Source organism: Clinocottus analis, unplaced genomic scaffold (assembly GCF_023055335.1).
Source record: "Clinocottus analis isolate CAN_PGR_092001 unplaced genomic scaffold, fCliAna1.0.p SCAF_16, whole genome shotgun sequence".
Taxonomy (NCBI): domain Eukaryota; kingdom Metazoa; phylum Chordata; class Actinopteri; order Perciformes; family Cottidae; genus Clinocottus; species Clinocottus analis.
In genome coordinates this window covers 6,866,681-6,889,889 of record NW_027175887.1, presented here as the reverse complement: position 1 = coordinate 6,889,889, position 23,209 = coordinate 6,866,681, and the positions used below count along the sequence as shown (strand labels likewise).

At 41.2% G+C, this 23,209-nt stretch overlaps 1 protein-coding gene across 2 annotated transcripts in view; it reads left to right on the top strand.

Annotated features, from left to right (window-relative positions):
- Positions 1-23,209, top strand: part of asic2 (acid-sensing (proton-gated) ion channel 2) — a 275,335-nt gene that overhangs the window by 169,342 nt on the left and 82,784 nt on the right. Inside the window, exon 1 of one of the 2 annotated variants that reach the window (XM_068578445.1) lies at positions 15,703-18,162. The exons of the other annotated variant lie outside the window; for it this stretch is intronic. Within the exon in view, the coding sequence (XP_068434546.1) occupies positions 17,470-18,162 (693 nt within the window). The 5' untranslated portion in view covers positions 15,703-17,469. Of the gene's footprint in view, positions 1-15,702; positions 18,163-23,209 lie in introns of those variants that run through there. 2 annotated transcript variants of the gene reach the window in all.

The window sequence follows — 23,209 nt, the reverse complement described above, 5'->3', positions numbered from 1 at the left end:
TAGCAGGTGACCCCTCTGCCGAAAGTACACAAAAGACTTATCGGTATGTATCATCGAAAGAGATGAAAGGTGACATAGACAGATCAGAGAAGGAAAACATGGGATCTAAGATGGATGTGTTTCCTCGGGGGGAAGTGAGGCTCTGGGTGAGACAGTGAAGACGCCAAAAGAGAAAACTTTATTCAGAGGATCAAAGAGAAGATTACGCCCTCACAGGAAGGGGACTTCTGCAGTGCTATGGGTTTTTATCATATTTTATTACTGTTTTTAATACATTGTGGGCATTAGAAAGGGAGTCAAATCATCGAATCGGTGTGCGTTTGAGTATGCGGCCTTCAGAGATCAATTAAAATGTGAACAAAAGAAGATACAGCAGTTTTAAAGAGTAAGTGGCTCTGCAGGTGGTTTCTGTATTTCTAAAAGCTTTTATCCCAGCACTCCATTCAAATTACGTCGATAAGGGTGCTCAACATTTTAATGTTATCAGACTTTGCCAAGATTGTACCGAGACACTCTGACACTCACATTTTCTGTGTTAGACTGGATGCCAGCTGATTTAAAAAGTAAATAGGCTGAAAGTTTTCGAGGACAGAATTCATCTCTTGGGAAATTTACAAATAAAATTATAGCAAGTAAAGTTGGATGAATACCAAGAAAATAATCCTCTGCTTTGAAGTTAAAAGAATATAAATGTATAACTTTTTAAAATATGTTTCTTGCTGACCTCACTTTTTCAGTACAGCAATGGTAAATTATAATGTGTAAGATTATATTTTGGAATGTAGCGCTCCCTTAAGAGACTTTAATAAAAATCCCTTTTCCATTGTGTAGAAAAGTCTTTTATCTTGGAGCATAAAAGGAGATTTTGCAACTTGGACAGAAAATATAGTTCAGCATAATAAATAGTTTCTCTGCTGCTGTGAATACCTTCTGATAACTATTAAAGAATTGCGGGTAGAAACAAAATAAATCAGTCTAAAAACTGACTGTTTGACAAACAACACTCCAACATCACTACAATATTGACACGATGTATCAGATTATAATCTGATTATGATCACTAATCTGTGCATATGGACTGCTAATTAATTGTAGCAGTAATCCTGTGCTAAATACCTGTGTCTATACATGCAGGAGAAGAATATTTCAAATGTATTGGTGCATTATCTGTAAATGGTGGTGTCAATAAATGGCACAACATTTAAAGAGTTTTGATTATTTTTTTTCAGTTTTCCTTCAATGTACTTATCACTTCTCTTGCTTTGCATTCACTGTCCTTCTGTTTTATTGGTCCATAACTTACCAGAGCAGTGATGCAGCCAATGTGACGATGACTGCAATCCAAACTAGAGAACAAAGAAGACCATAAGAAATAATTTATGAAGTAGTAAAGGCAATAAAGTAGTACTTTATTTGCCCGCTTTACTTTGATCACCGTCGCTGTAGATTTCAGGGGTTGTTGTTGTGCCTGGTGTGTTGTTGAGTTTGGAGTTAGGATCCCTTAGGGTGAGAACAAACACACCCACTCTTGAGTTCTGCAAGGCCCAGCAATTTGGCAAAGAGTGCATGAGAGAGACTGATTAGCTTAAAGCCTTTGTTAATTTACACCGTGTGTGGTTTCACATGCATTAAATCATCTGGGTGTTGTGTTTTGTTTTTGGCTCATAATTAATTTTTTGGGTCTGTAATTGCACAACAGCTGAAAAAAAGCTGGAAAATGAATTGAAGCTATAGTTGGACACAAAAGAAAATCCTTTTTGGGAGTTTTCATACTTGAATGTCGAAAATCCCACCATGTGTGCTCAAATTGACTTTGAGGGGATTTTCTTTTTTATGCATGCGGTCTGTTGAGCAGAGATGAAAGCAAAGGAGTGGAGCTTCCAGCTCTCTGGTCATTTTTGTTTTATTTTAGGCCATGTGCAGGAGTGCCACAAAGGATTCTGGCTGAGCGGCAGCACATGATACTGGGACCCCCATCTTGATGCATCTGGTTCAGCCCAGTCACTGCTTGCCTGTTTGAAGGGTATCCACTAACATGGGGCTCCTGAAAACAGTCTCCCTTCTGCATATTTCTTATCTCAAAACTTTGCAGTCCATTGAGTCCATTTTAATGCAGCACCAGTACCAAGGTCATTTATTGATACTGCTGCTTACTGATAAGTCAGCATCAACTGTGGCCAGGCTTGGCAGTGTCTCCTCTGCAAACAATAAGTGTCAATTAAGTGATTACAGCAATCAATTCCTGGACCCTCTATTTTGTTTCCTGCAGCATTTCCTAAAGATGCTCCTTTCCTGGACAATAATGTTATTCCCTCGAAGAAGAGGAGGCAAATGAACAAACAAACAGATCAATAGATGAAGATAAACAGAGTCATCTCATGTGTTTGATGCATTTCTCAGTTCATAAAGCATATGTATCTATGCAACTGAAAGAAACTTAAAATCAGTTTCATATTATTCAACATTTTAAAATAAATGCAGTTGTTCAAGTCCACAAAATAAATATCTTATCATTTGCATGCATACAAATCCCACATATATGTATTTACATGAGTGTCAGCCGAATATAAAACTGTACATCAGTATTTTGCTGCAAAAATGGTATTCAAGAGGAAATAAGCAATGCAGAAATCAGGATCTTAACCTGCAGAGCTGTTTATCATCATTTCACCCACAAGCCTAATTTATGTTTTTCAGATGCTGATGAGATGCCTTCGCTTTTTGAGGGCATGTTGAGTTACATTAATGTTGCCAGATGAGCAGTGCTCGCTGCTGTCGATGAAACCCTGAGGTCCATCCCTCATACCATTGAGCAACACGTATCCCCGACTACTTTACAATCGTTGGATGGAGCGTGGTAAAGTAGAGTTTTTACAAATGTGCAGTGACTTTAATAGTGTTCTGAATATGTTTTTAAATGTGCCTGAAATGAATAAGTAGAGCAGACCATAGAAATGGAATCCCATTGAAATCTGTAACAAAGCTACTAAGTAACAATTCAGCCTTGGAGCAGAGCCTTTCTTATCCGTGTTTGTGTGGGTGACTTCATAGGGATTTGCTTTTAGAAAGTTGATCTTATATATCTTTTTATATTATGTATTGATATTAATTACATCTTCAATGAACACTTTTTTCCCCATTAGCCATATATACCTTCGTAGCTAAACGTTTAAAACATTGTTGAAATGTTAGGACATGGATGAAAACTAGGATGACAACCTTTGCTAATTCATTTTCAGTTGTTCTTTCTGGGCTTGCAAAGTTATTGTTATTTAACCTCAGTATTTGCCCAAGTCATGTTGTAATGATGTACTGCAGATCACAAAAGGTCACTGTAAGTGGAGGGTAAACATCACAAACGTTTTTTCTTTCCCAGATACTGATTCACTGTTTTTATTTTCAGCTAAAAAAGGTCGTACTGCGTTTTGCAGCTCTAAAGTAGATAATCAAGAAATCTCTTTATCACTTAGCACTGTTCGAACACGTCTGACCTTTAAAATAAACTTCAGCATGTGCAAGAGACCAAGCAACATGTGATGGACAATAGAGAAAACGGCTGACAGGGCCAATGCAGGAAAGGAAGATCATTTGGAAACATGTTATATATTTCTAACAGTATTTTAAAAAGAGACCTGAGTTAGGGAGCCGTGGGATATACAGTGGGTTTGTGAGCAGTGACTAAATCCCTAGATCAATGTAAAATAATTGTTTGCAGGATTCTCCCAATTAACAGGTTTTCACCCAGACCACAAACCAAACTTTACATAAACCAATAAATGTCCCAGACATCAAGACACACTCATTGACCCCGATGGAAGGTGGCCTTATAGCTTTTTAGGCTTAACGGGCAAAGCTCCTGCTGTGACGCCTACGTGAAGACGTACAGTAAGTTGCAATTTATTACTTGTCACACTGGAGCTTTTCTTGGCCCTAACAGCACGACTGCTGCAATAGTGTGAATGGAGTGTGCAGTGAGAGCTCATTGGCTCATGGGTTTGCAAGGTGCATCATTCGCTGTCAGCATAACAAAGAATCTGGCCAGGCACTACGTGGAGAGCACAGCCACATTTTTCTTTCTGGTTTTCTTTCTTTTGTCCCTTGTTGGGTGAGCATAAAAAGTATTCAGCCGAGTGGCTTTGAACCTGAACCACTTTATCTCTTCTGAGCCGGTCACAGTGACCCTGAGGTAATACACTGTACTCATTGGCTACTGGTTGAAAGGTAAAATGGGGGAACGTCCTGTGATCTTTTTGGTCATGTTGAGGCCAGATTAAACTATTTGCCCAGGATTAGTTGGATATGCAGGTTTTAGTCATGCTTGCGGAATCGCTCTAGCAATTTCATCTCGACAAATATCTAAACAACGTTTGCAATGTTCGGCCCATCATGGATGAATCCTAATGATGTTTGTGAACAAAAGCACAGCTGTGCCTAAGAAAAACCGAACGAGGTCGTAGACTTAAGCTTTTTTTTCCAGAAACACCTTTTTCAAGAATCAGCATGTGTAGGAACATCTGTCTTTATGCTCTGGAGGAACTGAGGAACTGCATCTTTGGTGCAGTATCTTTTTTTGAGAAGGTTTCCATTTCCATTTGAAAGATACCGTATACTCTCAGCAAGCAATACTGAAATAATAACACTGTTGAATTGATCTATTTATGCTGTTGCAGTATGCCAGTGATGATGATAGTAATGATTAGGCTTTAGTCTGGGTTTGCAGTCACATTGCTGGTCCAGAATGATAGGTGCTACTCAACAGATGTTTGCTTGTTACGTTTTCCTTGATTGGTGGAAGCATAAGAACCAATTGCCAGTCATACTGTACCTTTAAACCATTCCTCATCTTCCTTTTAGGGAATGCAGTGAGGAGAGAAGATGGTGACCTTTCAGAGTGTGACCATTTGACTTCAAACACATCCACTTACTTTCACTATTTTCAACAAAGCAGAATAAATTGCCAATGATGTAGTTTGTTGAAAAAGGTCTTGGGCTAAAGCAAGGGTGCCTGAGGTTTCAACACGTTATAGACACCATTTTAGGGACTATCCACTTGTCTCTGCTTCACATATCCTTATTTTATCAAATTCTGTTGATCTATGTTAATTCTTTCCAAGCCTAGTTTGAGATCTGTATTCCCTCTGCACACCCTAATCACCCTGCACTTGAAAAGGTTCCTATTTCTCTTTGTGAACACCGCCCAGAATAGATAACAATCCTGTTTCAGAGAGAGTCTCAGTCAATTGTTAGCTCTTAAATGACACTCTGTCACGTCCAGACTCCGGAGTAGACCTGTAACCTGACCACAGAGGTGTAACTTATGATTCTGAAAAAGGGAAAGGATGTGATTGTTATGGGCTTTCAAATAAAATGCAAATTAGAAATCTGTTCCAGTCAGTTCAAGCCAGAAAAATAACTTGAGCTCATCTTTAATTCATGGGAGCGCTTACAGGGCCGTGCCACGGCAATCTTCTTCCTGAACCCCGCCAAAAAGGGGATCCCCAGATGGATCAAGGCTTTCGAGTGACTGTCTTCCACAGTTCTCAACCTTCTCTCCTACGTCCTTCAGAAGCATCCGCTCATCATAAGGTTGTGGGGATTTAATGATGCATACTGTCACTGCAGTCCAGTCTGGAGATTATAGAGCTGAAAGACTCTTCTCTTATTTGGATCAATAGACAAGTTCTGAGGGGATACAGAAGAAGAAGAAGAAGAAGAAGAAGAAGAAGAAGAAGAAGAAGAAGAAGAAGAAGAAGAAGAAAATAATAATGGCATAAGTTTTCACTAAAAAGTTGGAAGCAAGCAAAAGATTAAATGAGAAATTCAGGTTTGTTTATTCATTAGTGGGGTTTGAAAGGAGGCTGTTGACTCGCCTGCCTGTCTAACTTCACCATCAGGCCGCAATTTCAAGTTTCTGTTCAAGATTAAAGTCGCAGAAATCACAAGTGCAGGCTTTCTGAGGGCAGTGTGATTGACAGAGTTGACAGTGTGAATTAATAATTTTTAAACTGCAGTTACATCGCTGCTCCTACTTTGCACTGGAAAACTCGTCTGAAGCAACTTCCTGCTAGTTAATAAGTTATGGCTTGAAAAGAGAAGGGGAGTTATTTCTTTGCTGAAAATTGGGGCTAGTTTGTGGACATCACAACATTGGGGAGTGGCAACAGATCATTATTCATATTTTAGTGTGACTTATCTGTCACTAAAATCCACAATCACTTGGGCGATTTGGTCTTAGGCCCCTGGGCTTTGCTAAACCTTTATGCGTTTTGGTGCCTCGTAACCATATGCTCACATAGTGATACTGCTAATTGTATCAATAATTTAGAACCAATAATTTGAATGAATTTCAGCACAAACATGAATATTGTTTTACATGAATTATTGTAATGAGTAATCAAATGGAAAATCTACTGTTACACTGTACAATGTGCAACTGATGACACTGAACATTATCCTCTGATTAGTGCTATTCCAGTGATTGATTACAAGGGATGTAAGTTAATAAATCCTGTGAAAAATAATCTTTATGATCTAATCTGACGATAATCAATCGAAGTGCACAATGATGAGAAAAACGTCTAAACAACATTGGTACCTTCTTGGCCTTTGAATGTTTATTCCTCAGTCAAGAGACACTTGCCACTTGTATTCAGACAATTTTTTTATATCAGTAATGTGGAAAACTTGTACTTTAAGGTAAATCCTCATTTAGATGGATGTAAGATTAACTTCAGGAGCCCCAGTTTTTTTTTACTTAAATATATTTATATAAACGTTTTTAACAAGACAAATCTGGCCAGAGGTGATTTTGGGACAGCATGTATAGACACAGTCACAACAGCCTTCGTCATACTTGTATCAACGGATAATCGTCCCACTGTGGAGGAGACAACACAATGTTATGTAACTCTTCTTACAGACTATTTCCCATGGGATGCACCCATCCAACTTGTTCAGTCCCAAATACGGTCTATGTGTGGGACACACTGCATGCCCAGTCCAATAAACCCTTCAATCAACCCCCATTTGGCAAAAAATGGGGGTTGATTGGAGGGTTTATGGTACTTGAATATTCGCTGTTGATTTCTACTGTACTGAAGACCTGGAGCCTAAAAATTATGTGTGAAAGCCCAGCATGAATAAATATTTTTTTCCTGCCACAATACACATATGCTAATGTGGGAATAAAATACTATGTCAGTGTCATTTTCTCTCCTTTGTCTGTTTTCACTCGGTGGATACACCTGTGGCGCTAAAAGTACAAATGTGAATTGCAAAAGGATAAATTAAGGATTCACATTATTCATTAAATAACATGAACTTGGCAACAATGACATCAACAACTTGTTACTAAGAAAACAGGACACATTCAAACTCATGTTGAGCACCTGATTGTCTTGATATGCGCCATATGTTCAACTCTCAGAGCCTTATAATCCTTACATCATTAAAAGTTTATTAATCATAAAAAAAATCAATGCGTTATCATTTCTTTTCATATTCTGAAATGTATGAATTTTTCCCTTGATCAAAATAAACAAAGTCGGACATTTAGCCTCAGACTTGAACACTAACTATTACATCTGCCTGACCCTGTTCCCTTTAGCGCCTTTATTCTAAATCCTGATAATGCTTCCCTCAAAGAGGTTACAGCTCGTTGAAATTATTGAGTTGGAAATAGATCAGTGGGATAATTACAGATGAATTCTACATTTTAAGAATAGCTCCACGACCGGCCAATGTGTTCTCTCACTTGCTACACATCAGCACCCTCGTCTCGCCTGGCCTCGGGTCAGCTCAGGGTGCTGCTGTTTCTCTTGTCCAAGTACCGCTATCGCTCACTTTCTCGCTCTAAATACATATATTAGGGCTCAATCGATCAATGGTGTTAATTCATGCGTTAACTGCATTTCTATTTATTCTTGCATTGCGAGGGTCTGATCACCGGCTCACACAGGCGCTGCACTTAAAATCTCTCCCAGACGGTGTAGTTCAGACCTGCGGCTCTCCCAGTCCGGCCCGCGTGAGGTCAATCAAAAAAGAAAAATCATGCGATTATTTAGTTAAGTTTTTTTCAACTTTTCCCATCCCTAATAAATATATGAAACCACACACAACACAGAGATGCTGTTTTACATGTATACACTTGCATGTGTTGGCGTGAGTGCGGTGCTTTAGCGGAGTCCTCAAGGTTATACACAGCACATCTGACTAATGGCCCGGCTCTCTGTACATGCTCATGCTAATCACTTCACTGATTGATTGTGCTGCTCCGAAGCACTAATAGCATCATTAGCTCGAGCTGTTGTGGCAGTCTCGGCTCTGAGCTTTTCATTCCTTCGCCAAGATTGTCTTTATCTCTTCTTTCATTATTTAGGAAGTAGATTGGGACAGGTTCATTTTAAATCTAATGTAATGGATTCTCGGTAAAGACAAAGTAAAACTTAAATTATAGAGCGGTAAAGGTTTCTCGTTAGTCCCACCCATCCATGTCGGTCCAGCTGGAGGTTTCGTTAGCTTGGAAACATTGTGACAAATGCTTCTCAAGAGAAGCCAAGCACGACTGCAGAGAGGTGCATTAGCACCTGGATTCTGGTTGTATTTTGGAGAACTTGTTCTGATGTGGTTGTTATGATGAAGCATAAATCCTCTGCACCCATGCAGTGTCTTAACTTTCCATTCGGGGATGGAGCGGCACAAAATGGCCTCCCTGTTGCTCTTCAGATGCCGCCAGAGTCTGAATGTTCATGGTACCGCCGACCGTGGGGTGACGTCTCGCATGAGCAGTCAGGCGTCGGCGCCAACAGCATCGACATGCCGCCACTCACCAACTGTTCAACTCGCACAAAAAGAATGTAGCTGATAAGTCGAGATTCACAGTCTGACACGCACAAGAAGCTTTAAACACGGTGAGATTAGGGATGCTGGTTTATGTTGACACGCATTACATGATACATTCACACACAAAAAAACCATATACTTACATAAAAAGTTTACTTATTTCATGATTTATCATATCTGGCTCACTGTTTTTAAATCTGTTTACTTTCTCTGTGGCTTTTTACATCGACTGCATGCATATGGAAGTTATTGCGTTTTGAAGTGTGTCACACTTTTGCATCATTTCATCATTTTCACGATAACTTTGAGACTTCAGTATCGCTACTATAAATAGATGAGTTGGCCAAAGAGAAGCTCTACCAGCCTCATGCTTCACCTAAACCTGCACAGACTCATTGTTCGGGCTGGCATAAATATGTATTATATAAATTCGGACTCCAGCTAGCGATTATTTTCCCGACTAATGGTTAGCAAAGATAAAAGATGAAAGCATGTTGATTTTACACAAATGTAGAAATTTAAGTATAATATATATATATATATATATATATATATATATATATATATATATATATATATATATATATAAAGCTGATGAGATGTTGCTTCTAATCAAGTCAGTTTCCTTTATAAAAGGTGGACTGTGTGCAAAGATAGCAGCTGGCCGAGGGGAGCTGTAAAGGGCAGGAATGAGCGGAGTGCGGCTGGGACGCTGCCAAACTGTCAGAGAGCGTTTACGTAGTGTCAGCTGGGGAAGATTATTAGTTTAACCAGAGTCGATGTTGTAATCATAGGGATGGGAATCCGGCTGGATAAACAAACTCACAATTTGTGAGTTATCGTAACAAAGACACACTTCAAACACATATTTTAAATAAAGGATTCATTCAGCCCCGCAAGTACCCACCAGGTCTTCGTTCACACATATTTTGAAGCACCTTTATGTTGTGATGAATTGCTCTTAAAACTTTTAAAGCCCTCCTGCCATGCCGAAATGAAAAGCCAGGTGCTGGGCGTCATCCAAAACAACTAAGTGCTCCCTATTGTCCTGAAATAAAAGTGGTGGTGGTTGGAGGGGAAAAAAGCGGAGCTGCATAAACACAGCCTCAGTCATCCATGAGATGGTATCAAAACCATGAAAAACTAAAAGCATATCCTACATCTGTCTTTATAATGAACTTCTTCTGCTAAGTTTGACCTCAAGACAAACATTCCCAAGAGTGACATGACATTTACAGTTCATGAATACCTCTGAAGGACGGGTGAAACAATAATCATAATAGTTTTGTTAATATTTAAAAAAATGAGTTTGCATCGGCGCATGTAATCTGAAGGTGTGGAGTGAGAAGAGCTAACCAGACCTCTGCTCCTCATCTCTGTTTGGGGCTAGCAGCTCAAGGCTACATCAACCGCTTCGAGAATATATATCTATATATCAATATCTAGATATATAGTATATGTATATATGCATGCCCATATCTGTCTGAACTGGCACACAGGAGGAGTTTGCCTTCAGGGCTAAACGTGTTTTTAATTCAAAACCATGATCTTTTTCTCAACCTAACCGAGTAGCGTTGTTTCCTAAACCTCAGGAACGCTTTCTGGCAGAAAACCCTTGAGGCAAACTTTTCTCATGTGCATCGAACTGTCAGCAGTCGAGTTGCATTATGGGTAATGTATGCCAGGTTTTGACACTGTAGAAGAGTGTGTGGAAAAAAAATAAATCTCTGGTTCTACTGCATCAATTTCGATCCAACGTTTTACACATAGGCAAATTGTTGCAGGATTAATCCAAACGAAACACAAAGATGGAGCAGCAGCAGCTCAGGTGTGATATGACTCGTGACCTAATGAACCTGGGCAGGTGCAACCTGACTCAGTATCAGTTGGGCAATTTTAAATGAACTGTATTTTTTGTGTTTTAGGACCAAAGAGGTACAGGTTAATCACATAATAAAAATGACATATGTACAAAATGTGATAGTTTGTTGAGGTAATGGTAAAGTATCAGCACTTGGCACTCATTGTGTGGCCTCCGGTCTAACTTATGACATTAAGGCAACAAGAAAAATATAAATGAAACACGGCAATATAAAAGCACAATACAAACAGATAAAAACATCATTTGAAAGGATTAAAACAAAGTTGAGGATTAAAATAAGGTACAAATAGTTGAGATAAAATGAACAGTTAACTACAAAAAATGAGTGCGGTAAAATATTTGAATGATTCATTTTATTATCATTTAATTCTTTGAAGGCCAGACAATCCTGCACCTCTTGTAAAGTTGGCTGATGCAATCGACCATTACCTCATTAAAAAAGTAACTGTTTCCAAAGAAATTACAACTAAACCAATGGAAAAATGGAAAATAGACCAGTTTGGTGTTGAAGAGGTGAATAAGTAGAGGCTTCTCTTCTGTAAATCATGCAGGTCTCAATCATCCAAACGATGCCTTGGCTCATCACAAGTTTTAGACTCTCTATTCTACTCGCAATGTAGAGATATTGTAAAGTAATGTCCGCCCTCAGTCGTTTGTATACAAATGTTCATCTGGAGGCTGAAGTATTCCTTTATTTCTTTTCCTGATTGTAATCATAAACATAATCATTATCACTTCATCATAATAATGAACATACCCTTGAAAACAAAACGCTTGACAAGAAAAAAATCGGGACTGCAATTAATTTCAATCAAACAATTACAACAACACACAATACAATGAAATACAATGCGCTGCATAACATTGAATGCTGCTGATCAGAAAAGTAATTTGTCAATACACCAACCCTGAGGATTTAAAAGTCAAGGTTCCTTGACAAACTGGTAGTCGATGTAAAGATCTGAGAACTGATCTTCATTGCTTGTAATTATTAAAAAAACCCTCCCTCTGAAGTTGGGAGGGGTTGTCTCAATAAGAAGCACTACACTTCTACTTGGTTTAATCAAGATTGGACTTGATGATGAATTCATTAATTAAAAACAATTCACTTGCCAAAGACCTGGCATTTCATGAAGCTAAATATAGAAACCTACTTTGCCCATGGGAAGTTTTTTGTGTACTCGGTATGCAATTTGATAATTCTGCATATTTTATTGAGTTAATTTTGTGCCCTTTATTTCTTATCAAAATTGGAAGAGTAACATGTTTCCGGGGCATCATCTGCATTGATGCCATGCATATTTTTCTTGGTGTTGATTTGGATGGCGGCAGTGCAGCTCAGCATCCATGAACCTCACGTGCGGTTCGTTAATCTTTGATCTTAGATTGTTTGTGATAACCCTACGAGGGGAGATTGGCGGGGACAGATGAGTAAAACTTTGGGTGACCTCACTGGCCTCGTCAGCCTGGGCAGGAGAGAGCTGTCTTTTCTTTTTGTCGTCTTCGTTATCAGCAAGGTTGGTGTTACAGAATGTGCTGTCTTTGGGTCGAGGCAGGCAGCGGCTGAGCGGTGAATGTAATGCCAGCGATGACCGGCACCTCCATTTTTATCAGCGATGGGGGCTTACATTTTATCAGTGAATCCTAAAAGGGGTGAGGCAGGAGAGAGGGAAGGGTGAAGGGAGAAGGAATTAGGAGACAAATTCATGAAGCTGGTTGTCAACACCAGTCGGCAACCTCCGGTTCTGAAGACTGAAGCCAATACAGAAGTGTCTTGAACTTGCATTCTGTGAAATGGCCAGCGGAGTTCGACACCTCTGGTTGCAAAAAGAAGTCCCATTGTACCATAGTACAAAGAAAGAATAATCCTACTTCTCACATATTTCTCTCATATTTATGAGTAAAGATTGTAAATGTTGAGTTCATGGACTCAATCGCTTGTTTCAAGTCTTCTATAGTACAGCACGGTGTTCATTTAGTCAACAACGGTCCCATTTAAAGCAGGGCATGCTCACAGCTCACTATCGCTACCAGAGCCGTTTGAAGTATCCACGTGACTCCTCCACAGTCCAAAGAGGGTCACTTGCATTCATTGGTTGCAAAAAGTCAAAATGGCGACAGCCGTGTATCCGAGATAGCCACGGACAAAACACTGCATTCGCGGCTTCATAGCGGCTGTCCACAAATCAACGTGTAAGTTCACAGTGACTACATTCACTTCTTTTCTGCACTCTATGATCGACACGCTACTATCAGGACAGTGATGTTATGTCTTTGTGGCTTTGAGAATCTTGTGTGATAGGATGAATCATCGTAGGCACTGCCAATGGCTGACATCTGGCAGGCCGACACTAAAATGGTCCATCAGTAAATGGTCCAAATCAAACCAGCAGGGCCGCACTCAATTCCCTTTCACATCTATTGATTTAGCTGAAGTAAATCTGCTATTCGTTACAGTTATAATAAGCTGCTACTTACCTTTCATTTGTTTCTTATTAGTATTCTTAAGAAGTTAAAGCATTTTTATTTTTTGCAAGTCTTGTATATCCACCAGCTGCCTGTTTCACCAGTGCAGAGTAACTTCTTGTGGCGCATGTTGTGCACTACTAAACATCTCCTAAATACAGCATCGTAGCATAGGTCTGTATTTAGGACGCTATTGAATATCGTAGAGATTTATAAATGCCCTGCTGTACCATTATACCGCAAAACCCTCTCTGTCTCATCACAAAGGTAGCTATTTCTATATTATTCCATGAACCATGACAACGACTATTAGATGCAATGATGATTAAAGGAACAGGTCCAACGAGACGATCAATCTCCTGCCTTAATCAGTGGCTCAATAGTGAATCATTCTTTCTGTTCATTTTAAAGTCAATGAGTCCATGAGATGGCTGAAGGTGAAGCAACCTGGCCGTTTTTGTTTGTTTGTTGTACTTTGACTGCAGTCAGATAAGAAAACTAACGTATTAAAAAAGCGATTGATTACTTTGCCTGCCAACACTGTCATTTTAAATCAAACTAGGGTTTTGATTAAATGCAACCCACCACAAAATGCACTGTTTTTATTCACTTCCCTCATGTTCTATCTACTCGCCAGTGTCACGGCCTCGCCTGTGCTTTCACAGACGAGGCCAACGTGAATCGCAGACACCTGTTGCCTTCCTCACGGAGGACTGGAGTGTTGCGAAGCCACTGTGATTCGAGTGAGCGTTTTTTTAACCGGCATTTTTAGAAGCCATCAACATGAATCTATGAATGTTTAACGATGGTTCATATTTACAGGCTGTTCTCTTTACAGCAATGTGTCCTTTCATCGTAGACCATGTTGTTGATGAGAGCGTACAGAAATATTGTACATGAAATGCAGGCCACGGCATCACAGCCATAGTGCTGTGTAATTGTATCTGACACTTAGGTTGGTTATATCCCCAATTAATAAGTGATTTCCCTTCTGTTTTAGAATTGAAAATTGGATATGTTCTTTATACTGACTGCTTAGTTGGACACAAAACCCCTTTTTATGGCTCCAAGCTAATTATTTAGCTTGTGGATCAGGCTCTGGAAGGCTGCCCCTGACTCTGTGTGTGTGTGTGTGTGTGTGTGTGTGTGTGTGTGTATGTATGCATGCGTGCCTCTCTAAATAGGTGTTAGAGGAAAGAAAGTGCGCACCCAGTTATTCATTATACACGGATGTGTTTTACCCTTTCAACGTTTTTATATCCCTCGTTCTGCCATTTGGGAGCGACGTTTCTCTTTGTGTTAAAAATGTCTTTTCATCACATATTCAAAATTGAGATCACAGCGGTGTTCCCGAACATCCGGCCAAACAATGGAAAGCAACGTGTGCTCAAATCAAAACAATATCAAGCCCCCACACTTGGTTGATCTTGCAGCAAATTAGATATGCGTCTCAATGTGTGTCACAATGCTGATGTTATAATAATTTGGTTAGAGTTGAAGAGCATGACAACAACTGATCTCATGTTGTGGTAATGATTCAGAGCTGCCACACACTGCAGACAAAATAGAAAGGACCTATATTGGGTTTGAAATATATTTTTCTGGTTTATACTAAAGGCCCTTTGTAATCACACAGGGATAAAAATGTTCTGCTGTGTAATTAGAATAAGAATGCCAACAAGTAAAAGCCTTGAAATGTATTAAACAATGCCTTAAAACAGGACAAGAGCATGATTTGCCAGGTTTGCATTGATAACTTCTTTTTGACTCAAATCTGTTGGACACAGATGGTTCATGTGCAGACCATAGCCGGGATAGAATTGTGACCAACATTATTTATAGCGAGAGACTTTACGCGTGAAGATTCAAGTTGTCAGTGCCTCCTGGTGGGCATATTATGTAACTGCAACACTGTTAAGGTCAGCCGCTAATATCGGCCTCGCGATAAATATGGCATTCAGCAAAAAGATAGAATTTCCAGATATATCAACATATATAAGTGAAATTAAAAAAAGAGGTGAAAGAAATCTAGTCTCTATTCAACAAAAATGTCCTTACGTGTAGCGTTAATTTAGTTGAGTTCTCTCTTGACCATTGGAAATGAAACTAAACAAAAATGATTTTTTGTAATGCAAGCCACAACAACACTATAATACTTTTCAAAGAATAAAATCTAACCTCACAAGAACAACAACTTTAACCGTGGTAGACGGCCTCAAAGTACTTAGAAGACAATGGTCACTTTAAACGATAAGCACATTGAAAGTGGCTGCCAAATGTATTGCATTTCACTGACAATTAAAATGTGTATTGACTAAAACAACCAAAGAGGAGCACTTAAGAACGAAGAGATGTGTGATCTACGATCACACATCTCGTACCCTCCCACTACTTACACATTGCTGCAAAACAGATTGGCCGTTCCGGTAAAAGCCAATACAAATTAGCCGGACGCGTAATGGAGAGCTCATGTCTAGCTGTTCTCCTCTGCTGCACACAAACCTCCACATTCATGCACACAGCAGTCTCTCATTGCGTCTCAGCAGCAGCAGACAGACGGAGCAGAGGGGGGCGAAGGACAGCGAGTTAGCGCAGAGAGAGAGACAGGCGCTCTCGTCAGTGACGGGCTCACCGGCTGCGAGGACAGAGCCGTGGCACAGGAGGAGGAGGAGGAGGAGGAAGAGGAGGAGGAGGAGAGAAGTGCAACGGGAGGACAAGCTGCACAAAAACCGGCGCAAAAAAAAAAAAGAGAAGAGGAGAGGAGCAGACCGCGAGAGACCACGAGAGAAAGAGAAAGAGAGAGGGAGGGACTGAGGAGAGATCACTGAGGGGAGAGAAGTCATTCGGAGCAGGGGGAGCTGGATGGAGCTGACAAGGACACTGAGGGAGGAACGTGCACAGAGAAGCCTTCCCTGACGACGGGGAGAAGTGAGGGAGTGCGTGCACAAAGTGGAAAAGAAGAAGAGGAGGAGGAGGAGGAGAAGGAGGAGGAGACGGAGCCTGACAGGAGGTCGAGCTTGCAGGGCTCGACTGACACGAGGAGCGGAGCGGAGGAGGAGGAGCGTGAGGGCAAGTTGATGGATTTGATATTGGGAGAGTATTTTTAGAAGGAGGAGCGGAGACATGAGAGGAATGTTGAGATTAGAGATGCTGTCTTTGAGTGGGGGAGAAAAAACCAGGGAGAAAGAAGAAGAAGAAGAAGAAGAAGAAGAAGAAGAAGAAGAAGAAGAAGAAGAAGAAGAAGAAGGGAGAGAGTAACAGGACACAGAGAAAACAGGGGGAGATGTTGAGATCAGAGTGTGACAGAACAGATTATCTCTGGTCTGGTTTCCCGCAGGAAACCGCTGTGTGTGTGTGTGTGTGTCCGTGTGTGCGCATGAGTGCCTCCTTCCCCTGTGAAAGTGTGTGAGCGTGTCTCTCGCTGTGAGCGTGGTCCGCTGAGACATGGAGCTGCCCCGTGGTTACCTGCTGGACTTAATGGCACTGGTTAAAACCAAGCGGGGGGCGAGACGAGGAGCAGACCAGTGACATCACAAAGAAGTCGAGGCATCAAAAGTGGGACAGAAAACCAATGAGTACTGGAGACTTTTGTGAATTCAATTAAAGCTTGTTCTGAACAGTGACAAGGAACTGATCGCCGCCTCTGGCTCCCGAACGCTTCTCACACTGGCGTAACTCAGAAGGAGAGAAACTACAGCGCTGGAACAAGGCAAGCTCTCCTCTAGCCGACTGCACCACACCAACCAATTCCCTCCGCTGTCGTCTCATTATTTTAATTACCTTCTCTACTTTCATTTGTTTTGTTTTTTCCCCCCCCCTCTCTGCTTAGCCCTTGGTATTTTGTATTCTATCCTCCTCTCTGCCTCACTCGTCCCCTCCCTCTCGCTCTTGCCTTCGCTCTCTCTGTCTCATCCTTTCTTGTTCACTGTCACACTAACTGCGGTGGATGCTGTAGTCACTCATGTAGAAGCCACCTTGCTTGGAGCACATTTGCCAAGCTGAATTTTCCCCTTTCCCATGCTGAGTCGGATGATTGGAGCACTCTCGGATTGAGAGACCACGGAGAGATGACCAACAAGTAGCTGCGTGCGGATAAGTTTATCCGAGCCCTTACCAGTAAAGCAAGGATGACACACTGATTTCCTTCGGGGTACTTGTGGGTACCACGTCTGCATTCAGTATTTCTACAGTTAAGACTGCACGGACCATTAGTACAGTATTCATAGGGCCAAACACATTTCCAGGTGTGGATTACAGTAGTGGATTTATCCTGGAGCTACATGTGGGCTCCAGCCCCTGAGGCCTGGCTGGGAAATGAAGCCTTTCCCGCGGCTGTAGGAGCGTTGTGGGCAGCTATGGCCCTGGAGGGGCGCTGTCTCCGGCGGGGATCCCCCGCTATGCTCAGAAAGGGTCGTCAGCGGCGTCCTACGAAGCCGACGCTGGCTCGGGTCACTTCCACTCTGCTATCAAGGACACGCCTGCACGGCCTGAGGCATGTTTGCGTCCCTGGTGGCTCTGTGGGCCGCAGGGCCTTTTGGCTCCTGGCCCTCTGCACCTCCCTGGGGCTGCTCATATCCTGGTCCTCCAACCGCTTACTGCACTGGCTTTCCTTCCCTACACACACACGAGTCCACACAGAGTGGGCCAAAGAACTGGCCTTTCCGACAGTCACCATTTGCAACAACAACGCCATTCGTCTCTACAAGCTCACCAAGAGTGACCTGTATTTCGCCGGCCACTGGCTGGGCCTACTGCTGGCCAACCGGACAGTGAGGCCCATGATTCTGGACTTGCTTCAGGAGGACCGCCGGGCCTGGTTCGGGAAGCTGTCCGACTTCCGGCTCTTTCTGCCACCCAGAAACTTCGAAGGGACCAACCTGGAGTTTATGGACAGACTGAGCCACCAGCTGGATGACATGCTCCTCTCATGCAAATACAGAGGAGAGCCATGTGGCGCTCACAACTTCTCTTCTGTAAGTCCTTTTCTCTGTATTCTGGAAGCTTCATGTCAACCCTGTCAGCCTCAGAAACTCTTCTGCTTTCATCTCCTTACATGTTGTCTTTACTGTCAGTTATTCCAGTTTAAACATCAGTTACAGTGTTAACTAAAGTTGCCAATGCATTACATCATGACGAAACAACACATTGCTTCATTTCATTATCATCTAGGTGGGTTCTCTTGGGCCGTACCTGCTTTAACAGCTAAGTTATATAAGGCCGTAAAAGCACTCGTTAAAAACACAGTATACAAGCTACCGTAACGTCCTGTTATAGCTGACTATTAAAGCTGTCTTGGACATCACACAAATAGATTAGCAAATGTGTTACTGAACAGGGCAATTATTAAATCACCACACTCTTGCTAAATGGAGGCCTGTGCAACAAAGATAACACATTAATTGAGATTTTGCAAAATAAAGCAATGTGGAAAGAATGAGCGAACAGTAGCCATGCTCACGTAATATAACATAGAAGAAATTAATTATGTAGGAGCTGGAGGCTAGGAAGAGCTACATCTAGGAAGCCTCCATATCAAAAAGAAATATTTTACAGTACTGTGCAGCCCCCCCACAGAGAACTTTACTGCCTCTCTGTCTGATCATTCTCATATCTATCTTTTTATTCTGTGTGGGTGGTTTTGGGGACGAGGATGTGTGTGCCTGCTCCGCCTCGTTGTCTCCCTCGGCTTGACTGAAGCATGGCGGTAATGCTGAAGCTCAAACTGTCTTTGAAACTTTTCTTCTTTGTCATTCCGTGCTCTTTTTTTTTATCTTTGTACTGTGGCCCCCGAGTCAGGGACTGACTGAAGGAGAAATGAAACATGGCAGATAAAAAATACCTGTGTGCAAACACTTGTGCATCGTGGTCAGTGTGTCGCTTGTTAAAAGGGCTGTGTGCTGTTGCAATGAAGTGTGTTGCTCTTTTCACACTTTAAGTTATAATTATCAAGAAGGTTTAACCTACTTTTGGTTTCGTTTTCAGGTAATTGCCATTCATTGAATGTTGTTGCCTTCTTTGTTAGAGGTGGAGTCTTCCTATCTTGAGTACATTCTATTTGCATAAAATATTTGGACAAAATAATGAACATAATTAGTATTAACGATGCAATAACATACTTGAACACCAATTGTACACGTCAATTTCCGTTTACAGGTGTTGGGAGATACTACGGCAAATACTGAAAAAGTGTTGGCTCTATTTTGGCTCCAAAGGGAGCCACACAATTTCGGAAAAATTGCCTAAAGTGACATCATTTCGCAGCATCGCTGAGAGACAAAGAGACTAGTTTTAAAAAAAGAAAACTGGTGGTGTGGAGTTAGAAAGAAGTGATCAAACCAGAAGCCTGTAGACTTTTCTCCATCTCTGCTTGAGACGATCAGCTTGAGGCCACATCAGCCACTACTTGCATTTCACCGCCAAATCCAAACTATTGGTGGTCAAGTTGCAATCTGGGTAATGTCGGTGCCGGGTTATGACAAGAACAAGGGCGCTGCAGAGGCGAGGCAGGCCGTCTTTCTATTATCCAGAGAGCACAGATTGGAACAGTCCACCAAGTGTGCCGGTTTGCATATTTATTTAGTTATTTAAATTAACTTTGTTTAGAAGAGGTTTGTATGCTAAATTTCATAGGAATACAGTTTTTCTTTTTTTTCATTTCTCAAACCAGGATACACAAGGCTTAGGCTTGTTTAATCATTAAATCAACTGGGTTTCTTTACATATAAACATTCACTCCATTGACATCAGTGCAACACACAGCAACTTTACCTTGTGATCGTAAAACACACTTCAATCAAACTCAAAATTATACACAATTAATCTAATCAAAGCTGTCTTGGTTAGAGTTCTTTCCAATTCCAACAATAACCAACTCTGCGTTGGTCAAAATCAAGCTTTAACTCACAGTTAGAAGTGAAAACGCACAGGCTCAACCCTGGTGTCGCTCTCTCAGTGCTATTAATAGCTTGCTGAACAAATCAGTAGCTGTGTGACGAAAGTCAAAACAAGCTTTTAAAACAGGCCTTGTAGGGCTAATGTGAGTAAAGATTCAACAACTGGACTATTTTCGTCCTCAAATTGGGTTTGAGAAACAGATTTTATTTCATAAAATGCTTCTGATTTTATTATAAAGCCTGCAGGATACACAAGTGTGTCCTTGAATGTTTTCTGGACGATGCGCTCCGTCCTCAGTAGACTTTGAAGGATCTTCGACATTTAAACAGTCCTTGGGCGGGATTCGATGAAGCAGCATCGGAAATGTGAAGCATCTTTCCTTGACTTTGAGAAACTCCCGACATCTCCGGCACTGCATCATCCATTACAATTTTACTTTTTTGTTTTGTTTTTCCGTCTATCTACATTCACAATGTTCCAGCAATGCAATGCCAGATGAGCGGAGCACTCTCTTAATGGAGGACACAGCATTTGATCATATATTCAGTTTACCGTGTTTTTTACACGCATGCAACATCCATTTCAAAGGCCCTGCACGTAGAAGAACATGCCCAGCTTGTCAAACTAAAGATCTGATTTGTTGAAGTCCATGACAATCAACCACAACGTGTAGTTTAATCTGCAAAGGCCCGCTTAATTAAACTGCGTTGCTTCCATAGAGACACAGGAGGAAAACATGTGATTGGATAAAACTCTTCTTCAAACCATCTGCAGGCTGAAGGCAGGAGAAGAAGACATGAGCTGTACAATGAGAAAATAAGCTAATAGGGAAAAATAATTATGATACATGTCGTGTATTTGTGAAAAACAATTCAATTATAAAATAGCTCTAACTTTGTGATTTTTTAAGCCTCTCTCCAAAAACGCCCATTCTGCTCTCGTTGGCTTGTGGAGGTAAAACCAAAATGATTTATCTGAAGATGTGTACGACATGAAAGGAAAGAAAGATCCCTTCTAATTGTTGTTATATTCACTTCTTCATAATGGAGAAGATTTAAGTTCCAAGTTCAATGGTTTTGGCATTGAAAACCTTTTAAGAAACTCATTTAACTTCATGAATGTCACATGCTAATGTTCAACACAGTCATGAAGGCCGCATGGTTACAATGACCAAAAAAAAGTCCTTCATTTCACTAAAATGCAGCACAATTATGTGCTCACATTTTGTAATTGTCTGGTGAAGGCTCATGGTCAGTAGTTTTATTTGTGTGTGCGTTATGTGATCAAACTGAATGATTTTCATAGGTTTTTACCTGGCGCGTCACCTCAGTGCCATACAAATGAACAGCTTCATCAAAACCATGCCCTCAAGGAAATAGCCATTAATAAGGTTTTGAAAGGACCACATTATTGTGAGTGCAAAGACATTTTCCTTCTTTCTGAATTGAGATGTCAGGGCTGAGAATGTTTTTGTAGGTGTATGTGACTGGTTTGTTACCTCAATGTTAACACATCAGTTACCATAACAAGGTAATGCATTCACTGGTTTCAAATTCAGTTTCACAATGACTACGACCATGGAGGAATTTGTCACATGAAATGAATTGCGAATGTAAACCCTTTTTGTAGCATCAGTTCTGCGAAGCTGAATAGATTTCTGGCAATAAATGTGTCTGAATATGTGTAACAATGAATCAAGCTGCTGATAATGAAGAGAACATTTTCCTTGATAACGGCTACTGTGAAATTGTAAGACTACCGTACCAATGCGTACAATCGCTCTTAAATATTAATAAATTCAAAAGTGGATAAGACGTTGAGGGATAAAGTTACTGCAGCAGCCAAGTTATTAACACAATGAGACTGTACAATCATCCTTATTTTGATCCCAAATCACTGAGACCAGCAAGCATATGCATATCATAACAATATACAAATTCAAAGTGTGTGTTACAGGTACTTAGAAGAGCAATGTCTAGGATATTGTCAGCTTTACTTTGCAGATCAGCGCCACATTGACGCCTCAGTCCTGCCTGCTCCTTCATCTTATTTTTACCTCACAGGGGGCCTCATGCTGTTAACGGGCCCTCGTGGTTTAGCTAATCTCATTAGCCTGATGCTGCAAGCCAGCAAAGACTCCCTTAGGCCTATTCATTATCACTGCATTTAGAGCACTGTCACTCTCAAAGCAGAGAGGAGGCGACAACCTGATTAAACACGGGATAGGGAACGCAGACTTGAGTACATAAACAAGACAATCCTTGCGTTGTGTGTGTACAACTGTCCGTACCCGGAGAACTCCATGGAGAACCAGGGAGAAATTCAGTTTTGATTGAGGTTGGTTATTACAGGATTAAGAGTACAGAGGATGCTTTGAACTGAACTGCCGAGTAGCGGGGTTTTGGGGGGAGGAGAACGGTACAGCTAGTGGTTGGGAGTGAGAGATGATATACAGAAAAGGCATCTGGTGGGGAATACAAATGTGTCCCATAACTCTGGCCAACCTCTTGCAGCAGGATTCCATGTGCTGAATCCACGATATCACAGTGAACGTGAACTAGAAGGCGGGCTAATCAATAAATCTGCTTGCTTCGTGCTGTAGTTTATGACGGTCTATTTTGCTCCCACACCTCCAATACCTTCAGCCACCCACAGTAAGTCCCAATCCAACAGTGGGGGGAGGGGGCGGCCGGATATCGAATGAGGCGCCAACCCTCCACAATGAAATGTAAATGATACCTTATCAAGCCGGCTAAGCCTCTCAGGGACAGATACACATCTCCCTCTCGCGCAGCTTTCTCGAGGATGAGATACTCGCGCCCGCAATGACAAATTAAAGAGTGCTCAGATTTGGAGAGCATCTCCTAATCACATTCTAGGCAGGCAGAGAGAAAGGATGAAGCTCTTTGCCTTGCCCCTGTAATATATCAGCTCTATCTCCTAATTGCAGAGCCACAGTAATACTGCACTACACTCTCTGAGTGTTTGGGCTGAGCAGGTTTGCTCACATGTATTTTTGAATCTTGAGTTGTATGAGGACAATATTGTGGGTCAGATGTAATGTTCTGAATGCTTTTTATTGAAGCTGCGAGAACCTTTGTTTTTATATTGGATAAAATGTGAAAG